Raw genomic sequence first — 14,714 nt, 5'->3', positions numbered from 1 at the left:
AATTAAATATGAACATGAATAATGCAGCTGGTAACCTAGCCTTTCTGCAATTAAATGCAAACTTTTTCATTTTGTCTCTGTGCTTCCAGGTTTTGATATGCTGCAGTATTTGTACTGACTTTGCTGTCTTGTAGGAATGATGGGGAACTAGAGCTCATGACAGTTCAGTGGAGCCGTTGGCACTTTTGATATCTTGGTGAGTGGAAGTTGTTTGGAACTGTGAAAAAGGCACCTTGTCTACTACAAAAGACAGCAAATAAGTTGGTCTACTAAAGTTTTAAGGTAGCATCCCATTTAAACGAGTTTGTACCTTGATATGTCCTTTCAGGGCGTGAATTCTGGAAACCAGCACCACATAAAACTGTGATCTGTGGTTGCAAGATTACCTTGATAGCCACAAGTATGAGAAATACAGGTTTTGACAATGAAGGGAGTTTTAATTCTGGTATGCATTTTTGTAGAAGTGGCAGGGTCTGGAGACGAAGCGTTACAGCATGTGCTGGGCTGTCTAAATCTCAGCTGCTTCACCTGCTTCAAAAGTGGGATTGTCCCCTCAGTGACACTGACCCAGCCAACAGGTTCTCCTCAGGTGTCTTTTTTCTAATGCCTTTAAGAAAACTCCTGTCTGTGTGAGCAGCCAAGTTTCCCCCTTTGGATACCGCGTTGTAGCTTCTGCTGTTTATTACTGTAGGATTTTCTCAGTCTTGGATTCCTGAACAGTGTAAAAGACCACATACATGTACATCCGTACCACGTTTCTTCCTACCCTGCCCATTAACTTGCCCATTCTGACATTCACTTTCTTCTGTCTCAGCTGAAGTCTGTCTTCTTCACAGGGGTGTTTCAGGCTTGCTAAAGACTGTGGGGGTGATTCTACCTCTCTTCTGACTAGATAACAGCAAAATAAGATTATAGCCTATTTCAGGTTGGAAAAAACTTCGGGATTTTGCCTTGATTTTTCCCCAACTCAACATTTACATCTCATTCTCTTCCACGACATGAGATCTTACCAGGAAGCTACGTACGGTGTCGGCTGAGGGTCTCGGCAGTTGTCTTCATGCTTTACAAATTGTTGGGTCTCTCTCCTTACTGTCTGAGCAAGGACCAAGTGTGGAGTTATTTCATCTTGCCTGCTGAGCTTTGGTCTTCCACAAATGGTGTCTGAACATCTTGTACACACTCATGAATTTCTCCTGCAAGTGTTCCTGCAGGGAAGGGTTACACATCCCTGCCGGGTAGGGCTCTGAAGTACTGAGGCTGAAGCAGCTTTTCAAAAGCCGTCTGAGTGGTGCAGAATGGGTGGTCCAGCGCCAAGTGGGTGAGATTTATGGGCAGCATTAGGTGCTGCAGAAAGTCCAGGTCCACAGGAGCCAAGCAGACATCAGTGGTGCAGAGCCAGAGATGGGGAATGCTTGTCTGCTGCCTTTATGTAACACCTCGCGCCCTGGGGTTTATGGCTGGAGGACTTTTCCTGCTGTGACTGCTAGCTTTTAATAAAAATGACAGATGAAAATTATGAAAAAAAAAGCATTAAAAGTTGTAAATACGCTTTCACATGTTGATTGCTTTCAGGCATTAGAAGGGAAAGAAACTTTACTCTTTTCATAAGTATGCACAAACACACACACTATTTATGAGAGAGGCAATAAGAGACTACTGTGTACCTTTTGCTTTAGATTAAAAATCAGCTATTCACTTTTTTTTTTCCCTTAGTCTTATTTCAGAGTTTTGCTCAATGTTGCCAGCACCGCACCTAAAGACTGTAGTTTGCAACGTTTGTAGAGAAATTAAGAGTTTAGCTTTCTATTAGATGTGGAAAAAGGCTGTTTTTCAAAATCAAAACTTGTAGTCTGTCTGGATCTGTAAAAAGCCCTGTAAGCAGGAAACTCAGCATAGCGTCCTGGTACGGCTTCCTCTTACAGCCTGACTGCCCCACTGTGAACAAAATGGAATTATATTGACACAATTAATCTTTAATTAGTTAGTGTAGTGTCAAAACATGCTTTTACTAGCTTTCCTAAGGGCTTGTTTGTGGCTTAGCCATTCATTTAGATATTTTCTGGCGGGGTTTGCCAGGGCTGGGGCTTGCTGCATTTGGGAGGCGCTGCCCTGCGCAGTGGCTGTGTGGGAGCAGTGGCCTCCGTGCATGTCCAGAGCACACCTAATGGCTCCCATCTCCAGTAACACTTGCTTTTAACAAGAATGCAAATGTTTGTAGTTTTTTTTTTTGTCGGGGACAGTCTGGCCAGTTTTCCTCCAATCAGGAAAAAAATACAATGCAACTTGGACAATCGTTGCAGTAGTAATAGCAAAAATATTTCCTGGGTCATTGTCCAATTTCTCATCCTTATTACCCAGAACTGCTGTGAGCAATTTGAATTGCAAGTGGCGAGCTGGGGATTGCGGTGCTGCTTTGCCAGAGTTAATGTTATGTTTCCATGTGTTTTCTTTCATAAATTCCAGCTTTGCCTCCCTTTGTTAGTGAGCAAGAGCAGCCCCCCTTCCATGTGCACACTTGGGACCTGCTGTATAGTTAGCACAGAGACTGGCATATGCTCTTCTTGCTTATTTATGCTGCTCCCACTACCATAAATTTGAAGCTCTCCACGTATTGGAGAAAGGCTTTTAGTTTCAGTGGGCTTGAAATGAATTGTCTGTATTCAGTAGGAGGTGTTTGTGCAACCTGGGGTGAAAGAGCATCTATTTTCTCCCCGCTGTGTAATTAGTTAATGTTGCAGATGATTGTATGCTCCAGAAATGGGGAATTTTCTCATGTTTATTTCTTTTATCCTAGACATCTTCAGTTATCTAAAATCAAGCCAGTCCCAGGATAAGGACAGCAGCAGGTGATATAATGCGGAAACCAGGCCCTCAAAAAGGTGAGCGGTGATGCTTGGCACAGACAAAGGCCCGTTAGCGAGCTGCTCAGACCAGAGGACGGAGCACAGCAGACCAGGTGGCCAGCCTTGGGGAGGGTGGGGGAACGTGCTGGTTGTAGGTGCAAACAAAGCTCTGACGAGGGAGTTTCTCATCTCTGGCAGTGTGCAGGGAATGCTTCCATCAGTTCCCTACCAGGAGCCAGCGTGGCTGTGGCAGCCCCCAGGATGCCCGGGCTGGCCCCAGGGGTCCCTGCAGTGGTGGAGCCCACCTGGCAGCCCCACCGGCCTCTTCCTTCCTCATCTTCCTGCAGCAGCGGTCGGGGAGCAGAGGGTTGGGCACCGGGGGAGCCCTGGTGGCCCTGCACACCCCCGCGGTGCTGGGGCATGATGGCAGGCGGGACGCTGCTCGCGGAGCTGCTGCACGCACCATCTGCTCGTGCTCCCAGCGTGAGGCAAACTGCTGCTCTGCTGGCACAAGCCTCCCCCTTCTAATGAGGCATGAAACCAAAGACCAGCCTACCTCGTGGAGATGAAATTCATTACAGGCACTTACCTCTCGCAGCCTCGGTCTCTCGTCCCCTTGCCCGCAGCTGCGGCGAGGTGCTCAGGACAGCCACACGCCCACTCCCCGTGTCCCGCTCCCCCAGATGAGAAGGGCCCTGTCAAGCAGGCTGCCTGCAGCTGAGCCGCCTGGACCTCGTGCTTAAAAAATAATATTGATTTCCTTTAGTGTTGTTCCATACATGTGCATTTGACGGGAGTGATCTCATCACATGCGCTTCAGAGCGTGGGGGAAGGGAGCGCAGCAGAGGAGAGTGCATCCTCCGCAGTCCTTTGTTCACATCTGCTGCATGCACACAAGGCTTATCACAGGAGATTTCTATGCTCAATTTCTCTCCTTCCTTTATTTTTTTTTAAACGTCTCCTTTGCTTCTCTGGTGGTTCATCTTACAGAAGCATTATCCTCTTCCTAACGCTGCTTGTCCTTTAATGAAGTGAAAATAAATGAAGGGAAGCGGGGAATGGGGAGAGCATGCTGCGAGGCAGCTGGAGGGCTTGGCAATAGAAGAGGCAGGTTGATTAGTCAGCAGCACGGCCGCGGACCTGGCTGCCTGAATTTAGCCCCGCACACAGCTTGTCCTCTCTGCCTCGTGGAGCAGGGTGCCGCCAGGCAGCGTGACCTGTGCTGCGAGCGCTCTGCCGTGTGCTGCAGAAGCAACACCTGTATTGTGTGCAGATGGGCTGCTGTCCTACTTACCTGCTTTTCCAGTAAGGCACTGAACTTTTTGCCTTTTTTTTTTTTTTTTGATTTGCCTCCAGAAATTCTTGCATTTTTCCTCTTTTTCTGCTTTTGCAGTCTGCTTAATGAGGATTTTGCGTGGTAAAGGTTAACAATAAAACATAACTTCACCTGCAGAACATGGCAATAGGCAGCTCCGAGCACAGAGAGGCTGCTACAGAGCTATCCTGAGCAGAGTGTTTCTCATCATGGAGGCTTTTCTGTTTGTTGCATGTATACCTTGTGTCCTTTTTCCTTGTTCTCATCAGGAGATAAGCAGGATACTGTCTTGGAAGGGAATGCAGTTTTAGGAAGGGTTTCCTTCCAGCTTTTTCATTCGTTTGCCTCTCTCTGAGGAGACTCTGGCTGGTCTGTTTCTAATGGTCCTGTGGCCATACTGCATATGGCCCTCTTGATCCTTTAAGGGATGAAATCTATAGTAAGTCTTCCTGTGCATTTTACTGAAAAGAACATGTCATGAAGAGAAGACTGCTAAAATAATGGTCCAAAAGCAATTTTAAACACCTTAAGATTATCCACTTAGCAGCAGCTCATGGCCTGCCTCTTTCAGCTGCTTCTCCAAGATTTCAAAACTTTTTCTGTGCTTTTTCTGTTTTCTTTTTTGTTCTTTCACAAGTAGTTGCTTTTCACGGGGACAAATTTTCTAGAGCACTACCAAATTCCCAAATTCTTTTTTTTTGGTTGGTTGGTTTTGCTTATAGTAGCCTACGAAATGCCTTGTAAAATAAATGAGCAGGACTGTAGCAGCTAAAAGTGCTCGTGGGTGCACATCCATCAGCCAGCAGCACACGGAGGAGCCCACGATGGGCCGCTCACTCGGTGCAGGCTCTGCCATGGCACGCTGCTCTGGCATCCCTCTGTCTGGCTGAGGGCTGCCAGAGGGGATGAGCATCGCCTGTTTCTGGCTGAATCTGTCTTCCAGAGCAGTCTTGAGAACTTCTTTTGCCCAAAGCTCTCATGATGAAGACAGCTCTGACGAGATGTCCATCAGAGCTAGGGCTACGTTGCTGCTCTGGCCTGTGAGGAGGATGCCGTGGAGCCTGATGCTGTCCCTGTCGGGGCACTGTGCAGCCGCTGGGAGAAGTGCTGATGAGCCCCAGCACTGGAGAGTGCCGAGGCTTTTGCTCCCTGTGTGCCTTTGTGCACTCGTGGCTGGCCGCAGCAACCCAGAGGCAATGAGTGAGCTGCGATTCAGGCTCCCCGTTGGGGTGCATGGCATGCATGCCAGCCGCTTTTAGTGGCTCTGGCTTTTGTTTCTCTGGAGCCTTGATAGCTCTTCGTGTACTTTAAATGATGAAGGTCTATCAGTTTGCTGTTTTTCACCTTTTTGCTTGCCGTGGCAGAAGAATATTGGTTGGTGAGGACTAGGCAGAGGCTGCAGTGCAGAGGCCTGGTGTCCGGTCTTCTGAGCTGTGTGGAGGAAGGAGATTCGGACAAAATCTCCCTGCTCTGGGCATAACGTGTGTTACCTGGCTGTGTGTCAGCAAGAACAGGGAGGTCATTTCTCTCCTTTGAGGTGGCCCATGCCTGCAAAGCAGATGATGCGAGCTGCTAGTGTTGAAGAGAGCATTAGCTGGCTTCCCTCACTGACATGAATGCTTTATTTCTTGTCTCAGCCATAGACTGGAAAGATGGTAAAAAGCACAAGTACAGCCGCCCGTCAGAGTCTCCCTCCCAGTACCAAGGTAAGACAGCATGCTTCCCTTTCTCTTCCTTTTCTTTCTAAAAGCTTATGGAGTTGGCTTGGATCTGGGAAACTACAGTGTGCCAAGTTAGTTTACAGATTAAAAACTGCTTTTGGGCAGTCCTCATGTGTTTAACTCTGACCACAGTCAGCAATTGCTGAGAAGATGTCAGGGCAAGCACTCGGCTAAGGCAGCTCATTCTGAAATCAGGCAGGATCGAATAGCTGTTTCTTCCTGCCCATCCGTGCATGCCAAATGGGTGGCTCTGCCACGTTTTTACACGTGTCCAGGATGTAGAGAGCTTCTTACTTCTGCATGAACTTCTCTTGGCATTCACGGCAGCGGCTGATGCCTGTGGTCAGGAGCCCAGCGAGGCAGCCTGGCACAGAGGCAGCGGGGTGTCCCTTTGGGCAGGGCCGATGTGCTCCCATGCAGGGCACCTGCGGGTTGTTCAGGAAACTGCCAGCTCCTGCTGTCTGCTGGTAGGGATGCAGGTAACTTCCAGTTTTATGGAGCGTATGCAAGACTTGTATTTTACTTATATTTATCTTAGGAAGGTGATGTCCATATTTCCCACCAAGTACAGAGCAACAAGAAGCTAAATGGTTTCCTGGGCTGAACAGCTGAACCACTTCTAACAGGAAGCTTGTGTTTGCCTTGTGGAAGGCACTCCTGTGTTTCTGAGAGCCCCTGTGAGGACCAGAGTGGTTGCAGTGCCTTGGGGCTTGGCTGTCCCAGACCCTGATTCAGGGTGGTGGCTGACCTCACCATTCTCCTTTGGGGCATCTGACCTGTCCTTACCTACCTTGTACTGAAGTCCCGCAGATCACAGTTTAGGAAGGTCCTTTTCCAAGGGGAGGCAGTTCTTTAACATCTCAGATAAAGTCCTGGGCCCTGTGTCACCCCGCGCAGAGCTCCAGGTGACATTACAGGGTGCTGTCACAGCTCCCACGCGCTCTGCATAGTGTCCCCACAGGGCATTAGGTGCTGCACTACTTTTTCCTTTTTGCTGCACTGTTTGCAGATGCCAGAGGGCTGGCTGCTGTTCAGAGGCAAGTGCAACTTGAGATGGAGCTTTCTGTGAAATTCAGGGGTGTGCGCTCCCATCAGTACTCGTGCACACCAGTCTCCACACCTCACTGCATCTCAGGGTTTCAGAGCTAAGGAGGAACTACTGCAGACATGCTTCTGTGTGCGTGCGCTCAGTGGGCACATGGCATAACAGCAGAGATCAGACATCAGCCCCCTTCAAGAAACTCTGATCAGAGAATCACTTACCGCCTGCACGGAGCTTGGCTGCACGGCAAGGGGTGTGAAACTGCAGCAGCTCTCTGGCACGAAGCACCCTGCCGTCCAGGCTGGAGGGATTTCTGCTCAAAGCTAAAATTGAGTGGGAACACCTCTGAGAAGCAGCAAAGCAGACAACATGTTGGTGTTTGAAATCTATTAGTTTTGGCTCACACATCCTTGCATTTCTTGTGAGCGAGGCAGTGAGTAAGCAGTATCGTGTTATCAGCTGTAGCTGTTACTGATGGAGACCGTGCGGCCGGACTGCCAGCGGAGCAGAGTGCCTGGAAAGTAACGCGGGTGGGAGGTGCAGGAGCTGTGCCATCGCACTGGGAGAGCTGGCCCCTCAGAAAGCTGCACCCTGTTGTTGGGGACAGCCACTGTCACCTTTGGATCTGCGAGCACAGCCGATGCTCTGCTACTTTTTGTTCTGAGTTGGCTCCGACTGTGCTGCTTTCATGTGCTGCCTTGATGCTAGTTAGCAGACACACATATGGGCTGCAGACCTTAATGGGATGCCTTGATCTGGGTAGGGCACGCTCTCCTTCACAGATGTGACCTGAAACACACATGTATCATTTCAGTGGGATTGATGACCCCTTGGGAGCTGAAATGCTAATGGAGCCCAAACCAGACTCGGTTAAAGATATAAACAGAAACTCCATTTAAATTCTGGGCAACAGATCAACATTAAATGCAACATGATGAGAATACAAACACAAGGGTGCAGAGTTGCATTGTTCACAACTACTGTAGTTTGACCCCTTGGGTGTGTGGAGTGTTTTGTTTGTAGTAAATATTTTTGAATGTTAAGACATCAGAGCCCCAATCTGGTGCACTGCCTGCAAGTAATATCTTTCTTTGGCATTAGCACACTGTAAGGCACTTTCCAAAGGCAAGCAAAAGTGACAGGCAGTTGTCCTTAATAGGCATTTTCACAGCCGACTTACAGGGAGCTACACAGGTTTATAATCCTTGGCTTTTGTTTAGCTCACAACTGTAATTACAGCGACGTGGTGTTTCTCATTAAGTGTCCTTCTCTTGTTTCTGCCTGAAAAGAAGATTTGATGTATGTTTTACTGAGGAACACGGTCTGGCCAAACAAATGATCCCTCCAGTCTGTAGGGGTATGGTGTGCTCTGCAGCAGAGTGGCAAAAGGGGAGGCAGAGACGAGGGAAAACAGAGGGTGATTGTTGGACCAGGAGAGCATCTTGCAGATAGTGCTGGAAGCTGGCAGCACGCAGGGGAGCAAGCACTCCCCTTTGCTTTTCGGGGCAAGAGAGGCTGTCAGTCCCTGCAGACAGTTCTGTCCTTGGCACCCCTGCCCTGTCACCAGAATGAAGTGCTGGTTTTGCATGAAGCAAAGCCGCTTACTGGGAGCTGGAGAGAAGCCACCAGTGTTTTTTGACCAACACTCAGAAAATATTAAGCAGTGCTGTCTGCCCAGGCCAAATAAGAAGACAAAAACACCCTGTCCCCCCACGGCGAGACACCCGGTTTATTGATGTGTGTCAGGGCTCATTCTCTGCTCCCTGGTTAAAAAAGCTTGAAGAATCTCCTCCTTTTTTCTGTTTTACTGTCAGCTTTCCCTTTGTTGTAAAAGCCCAACTTTTGTTGTGTTGTGCCATTTTCCTCTTCCTGCATTGTTAGGTTGAAGTTGATCATATTTGGTTATGTTTTAAAGCACTTTGAAATTCCCAGTTGAAAAGCATTGTATCATGAGCTAAACATTTTTCCTGAAATCATTTAAAACCATTCCAGCATTCTGCGAAGGGAGCTGTGCTGAGGCAGAGGTGGTGCCCTCTAACTCAGTATACGTTTTCTGTCCCGTTTTATGAGTAATGCTGGAACAGACGTGCAGCCTCTAATTCTGATTGTTGTGCTGTTTTTACGGAAAGAAATTACCCATTGTAAGCAGAGAAGGAAGGCAGGTTTAACTCCGCTGTATATCCTCTGTCTTTTTGTTGGGGTTCAGGGTCTTTCTGCTGCTCCTCCTTTTCTTTGCAAAAGAAGTCATCAGAAATGTGAGCTGTTAGTAGCTGCAGTTCTGCTGTGTGTGTCTTCATATGGCGGTTGAGTCCCAACAGGCTCTAGAATTAATCTCAAATAAGTTCCATGTCCAAACACTATTTTTAGAGGCACACAGCTGTCTCCGAAATTTACTGCTCCTGCAGGAATTTTACAGCATTGATCTCGACTGCAGTGTGAGCTGTTGCAGAGAGCAAATGGCCTCACTTGGTCCGGAGTAAGTGAAAAGTGGAAGGATTAAAACCAGAACTAGTTTTAATAGTGAGGGATTGAAACCAGCTGAGGGGAGGATGAGCTGTATTTTTTTTTTTTTCTAAATAAAATTGTCAAAAGCAGCTGATGCTTTTTAGGAGGCTTGCTGAGGCCCTGAGGCTTGCGCTCCTCGTCCTGGTGTGATCACTGGGTGCTCTATGGACACGGGCTCCAAAGGGTCAGGCTGGTCTGAGACAAGCCCAGATCAGGAACCAAACTCACGGATGGAGAGCAGCACAGTGCTTCATGGCAGGACTGCTGGGCTTGGAGTCCTCCGTCTGGGTTTGCTGTGGCTGTATACTTACTACACATTATTCATGCAAAGAGTTTCATAGAGTTAAAGATCATATCTTCAATTAAGCCCCAAAAAATCCTGTTTGTGAGAGCACCGCTGCAGTGAAACTTAATTTCTTCATTCACCCCCATGTGAGACCGCTGGCTGAAAGGAAACGCGTGCCAGCTGATGGGATGGAGAGCTGCTGTCAGAGCGTGTAAAAGCAATGCATTCAGCCACTGTGGCAGTGAAACTGTATTTTTTCTGTTCTTTACCACTGTATTTAGAAGAGTGCTAGTTATCAGCATGAAGGTGGCAAGAAAGCAGTGTTTCTTTTACTTATTTGAAGCTGGTGGATTATCATGCCCCTAAGGCTTCTGTGCACATGAGGCAGAACTGAAGCAATGTGTGCTGACCCCAGCGCCCGGATTTTCAGAGGTGTGGTATGCTCTGCAGTAGCTGAAATGGCTCTTAATGTAGCTTTTGTTTTGAAAACAGACTGATTAAAAACTTGACATGAATAGGGGAAGCGGTAGCCGCTCTTTAATTGTGCTGCCACCAATGCTCTTGAAATGACTTGAAAACAGCGGTCTCCTGGGAGCCGTTGGGATGAATACAAGCTAATGTCATGCTGGAAGGATCCTTTCCCAGCTGCTCAGCTTAAATGGCAGAAGTCATGATTTGCTTGGATCATGGGAGCTTTTAATTCCTCATTTAATAACAGGTTTCCCTGGATGCCATATTGCTTTCACCATCGCTGCTGTACATGAGGAGCGGTGCAGGCGTGATAAAAGCAACGCTCGGGGGAAGGGGCTTTGCTGTTGGATGGGGGCTGCTCTGCTCCGTAAATCCCTGTCCTGAGAAATCCTGTTTCCATCCTGCCCAAGCCGTGGGCTTCGTGCCCATATCAGGGAATTAATCGATAAACTTACCTGTCTGCTAATTATTTCTGTAGGTGGGCTGGTACCTGCTGGGAGCTGCTGGTTGGCAGGGCAGGCTGTGGGCATACTGGACGGGAGAACCACGGAGTCAGCACCTTGCAAGGTTTCTGTTGGTCTGGGCTGCTTTTAGCTCTTTGCCCCTAGTGACTGTGCTTAATCCCCAGGCAGAGCAGTGTCTAATGAATGATTCTTAAGGGGCAGTTGTCTAGTGGACTCCACGGATTCCCATCTGTGCTGGGTATTTTATGTGACGATGTGGGCTGTTATCCTTGCTTTCTGAGACCCTCCATCAGCAGCACAGAGGCAGCACGGTGCCGGAGGCAGCGCCATGCTTTGTTCTGCCTGTCAGCTGCAGTTGTAAATCTTCTGTGGTCACAAACATCAGAGGATCATGGTGAAAACATGTTGCCTGTGAGCACCTCCTCTGTGAGAAGTGGAGAACTGCTGGCTCTAGGACTCCAGCTATCTCTTTTCTGAGCTTTTTGTTCATCAGATCCTATTTGAATGACCCCCATTCTTTTTTTTTTTTTCCTTAGGTCACTTCACCTGGGAGAAATACCTGAAAGAGACATGTGCCATCCCAGCTCCTGCCCATTGCTTCAAGCAGGTAAGAGGATGAATGAAAACAAGAAATCCAAGGAAGATGGGTCATTTGCAGCCCAGGAGTTTTGTGCCTGGGATGGCCCCTTTTTTGGCAAGGAAGAGGTTAAGGATAAAACAGAGCCTTAATAGAAATCATAGTGTGCTGAAGCAGAGATGAAAAAGATATGTTTAGGCACTGCAAATGTTAACATAGCACAGAAGATTTAAGTCTCAGCTGTGAATGGATGGGGACACAAGAACAATTTTTTCTCTGCTGAGCACAGGCCCTTGGAGAAAATGTTTTGAGTAGGATGTGATACAGGTTCTGTTGGATCCCGTCCAGCAAGATTTCCCACAGAATTCACCAGTTCTGTAGGAATGGAATAGCAGCCCCCTGGGCATTGGGTGCTTTGAGTACAGAGGTGGTTGTGTTGAATACAGGGGATACAGGAGAGAACTGGCATGGCGCACATCAGTCCCAACAGAGGGGCAGCAGCGCAGAGGAATATCTCCTGTCAGTCTTTGGTAGAAACAAATTTCATCATCCTCGGGCTTCAGCTTTTGGACTGAGGTGGTACCTGTATTGGAAATCCTGGCTCTAACTGGGTCCCCGTCCTTCTCTTTGCAGTCGTACACGCCACCTGCAAACGAATTCAAGATCAGTATGAAACTAGAAGCCCAGGACCCCAGGAACACCACCTCCACTTGCATTGCCACGGTGGTGGGTCTGACAGGCGCTCGCCTCCGCCTGCGTCTCGATGGCAGCGATAACAAGAATGACTTCTGGCGGCTGGTGGACTCTGCCGAAATCCAGCCCATAGGAAACTGTGAGAAGAATGGAGGGATGCTGCAGCCTCCACTGGGTGAGCTGAAGTTCAACTGTCCAGCAAGCACCTACATCATCTGTGGGGAAAAACCTTTTTGTTTTTTAACATTTCTGTGCTTGGGACAGAGACCCGCAGACTGCCCATGCCTACCACAGTGATGTAGACTAGCCCAGTTAGCTTGGGCTGTTAATCAGATGTATTCCACACCAGGTTTGTATTTCCACGTGCACATTGTGTCATGGATGGGGAGATGCGTTGGAGTGTGTATTAAAGTGTTTTTGGCACTTAGATGAGCTGATAGCTCGCTTGCAAGTGAGCAGCTTGCAGCTTAAGCATGGGCTTGGCACATGCTGACCATGCTCTCATGCCTTCTGAAGCTCTCCCTGTTGCACCTCAAAGGAGAAACACATTTTCCAGCCATTTGTGGGAAAGAGTCTGAGAGACACTTAAGTTTCCCAGAGGATACAGAAGCAAAGGAGGGGCCTCCAGAAGTTCTGATCACCCGGGGGTGTGTGCAGGAGCAGTGAAGGCAGAGTTATTGATGACCTTTCCTGAGCCAGCACACGAACAAGATATATCCAGGCTGTTGTTTTTTTTCTGGGAGACACCCCACAGTCAGAGGGGCAGTGCTGGCACATAGCTCTAGCCAAGGCCTGATTACAGGCCGTTGCCTGTTGCTGCAGTCTTCTGATCCTGCTTGCAATTGCTGTCATGTCAAAGCTGTGTTTAACAGAAAACAGCTGCCGTCCAGCAGCATGTCCCTAGCACCTCCCCTTAGAGCAGAGCGCTGTACTGACATCCTGGTAGAGATGCTTTGCTGGGGAACTCTAAATCTTGATGTAGAGAATAACCAAGAGAGCAATTAGGGCTGAGGCATCTACTGTATCACTGCTAGTCCTGACACTGTGATTTCAAAAGCATTTAAATTTTCATTCTTGCTGTCTAAGTGTATTTGTGCCCAGGTGCCTTAGAAGCAATAGCAGGTTAGCTGGAGACCATCAGATGGGAAAACACGATGATGTCTGAAAAGGCTGCCAGTGATTTAAGTCCTGTGTAGAATGAAGGGACAGTTGCAATATTTCATCTGTTTGTTTATTTAATTTTACTCAGCTACAGCTTTATAAATAACCTGAATAGTCGAAGAGTTCTGCCAGTGTCATCTCCAGTTAAACACGCATCTTCTTTTTTGACAATGCTGAATAACGAGTTGATTTGCTGGTTCTTTCTTAATTAAACAGCAGGATTAACCTGCTTTTGCATTCTGCTGCCAATTATTATTGCAGCGTCTTCATAAAACACTTCCTGAATTAGCACACCCCCAGATAATATCAAGCCGATCTATAGTGATGGAAGAAGCCTTCAATAGAATACCTTGAGTTAGAAGTATTTTTATTTTTTTCTGGAGCATCATTTGTGAGCTTTGGTGGAAGTAGAGTATAAATTGCAATGGGACACTTGGGACTGACCTTTCTGAAGGAAAAAACATCAGTAAGTGCACGTTTTGCCGTGTCACTCCAGACAATGCCATGTGTACGCAAGTTGCACTGCACTCTTTCCCTTCATATTTACTACAGACAGAACCTGCTGCAGCTATTAACATTAAAGCTGCAGTTTTTCATGTCACCTTAATGCATGCTGCTGTCCATTTTCAGACGTCTCTTTGAAACCCAGGTCCCAGGGTGCCATTCACACCTCTGGTGCGGTCTGCCCAGCAAACACAGGTGCCTGTCCTCCCTGAGAGGGGTGGGTTCCTCCTGTGCCTTTTTTGAGTTTTGCCAGCAGATGGCAATAAACATAATTGAGTCACGGAACAAAACTGATTGTCCGTGCCAGAGGAGCAGGTTAGGTTAGTACTCAGTGGAAGAAGTCTGTGTCCAGCTCTGTTTTGTGTCACCTGCTTAACCCTGGTCCAGATGAGAGTACTTCTCTTGTGCCCAGCATGAACACCAGTAACAAGTAGCTAGCAATGCAGTTGTCCTTTCTGCCTGCAGAGTACAAGATCCCAGAAAACGAGGTGAGGAACTTACGTGTTCCTTGTGGTGTTTTCTGTGTGCATACATAAGCTGCTGCTCTCCTGTACGTGGATAATTCATACTACCCCAAAGGTAATTGTAACTCCATTACCCAAAGGTCATTTTTGCTCCCCCCCCCCCCCCAGGAGCTTAGCTCTCTCAACCAGAGTGGTTTTTATTGAGCTGGTTGTGTTCTGGTGTTTGAGCTCTTGCAAAACTTTGCCACATTTATCATTGTGGGATGCTTTCCCTGTAGGTCCACTCCCAGCGTTACCTTCAAAATACCACAAATACAGAAAGTGCAATGCCATGTTCAGCTGAACAGCAGAAACTGCCAATGCAGGAAGGTACAGCCTTGCATTTAGCAAAGATCGTGTTGTGTGATATCTGGAGATGATCTTTGTGCTCATACTTTCCAGGTCTGTGTTTTCTGTACATTCAGGTATCCCATTGTCATCTTCAGTGGGACACTACATGCGCAGGGCTCCTGCATGCCAGATTCTGCGATGGTTTTCATCATTTGCTTCTACTTTCTCACTGATTTTTTTTTTGTGTGTGCACTTTTTCAAAGAAGACAGCGTGTTGGGCTCTGTCACCTCTGGGATTAATACCACAAGCCTTTCTAGAGAGCAGGCCTTATAACAAA

The 14,714-nt window shown here is 47.7% G+C and overlaps 1 protein-coding gene across 11 annotated transcripts in view; it reads left to right on the top strand.

Moving 5' to 3' along the window:
• The window catches only part of SCMH1 (Scm polycomb group protein homolog 1), a 70,099-nt gene that overhangs the window by 15,400 nt on the left and 39,985 nt on the right, over positions 1–14,714 (top strand). For 7 of the 11 annotated variants that reach the window (XR_011089397.1, XM_068658167.1, XM_068658166.1 and 4 more), the window contains exons 2-5: positions 2,795–2,879; positions 5,796–5,864; positions 11,184–11,254; positions 11,858–12,092. Coding sequence is in view for 10 of the 11 variants with exons in the window: in XM_068658167.1 (XP_068514268.1) it covers positions 2,855–2,879; positions 5,796–5,864; positions 11,184–11,254; positions 11,858–12,092 (400 nt within the window). In the remaining variant the exon portion in view is untranslated. Of the gene's footprint in view, positions 1–89; positions 197–2,794; positions 2,880–5,795; positions 5,865–11,183; positions 11,255–11,857; positions 12,093–14,714 lie in introns of all 11 variants that reach the window. The other 4 variants (XM_068658158.1, XM_068658159.1, XM_068658162.1 and 1 more) reach the window with 4 other exon arrangements.

Source organism: Anas acuta, chromosome 21 (genome assembly GCF_963932015.1).
Source record: "Anas acuta chromosome 21, bAnaAcu1.1, whole genome shotgun sequence".
NCBI lineage: Eukaryota > Metazoa > Chordata > Aves > Anseriformes > Anatidae > Anas > Anas acuta.
Note: the sequence above shows the minus strand (reverse complement) of the source record. Positions and strands in the feature narration are given on the sequence as shown.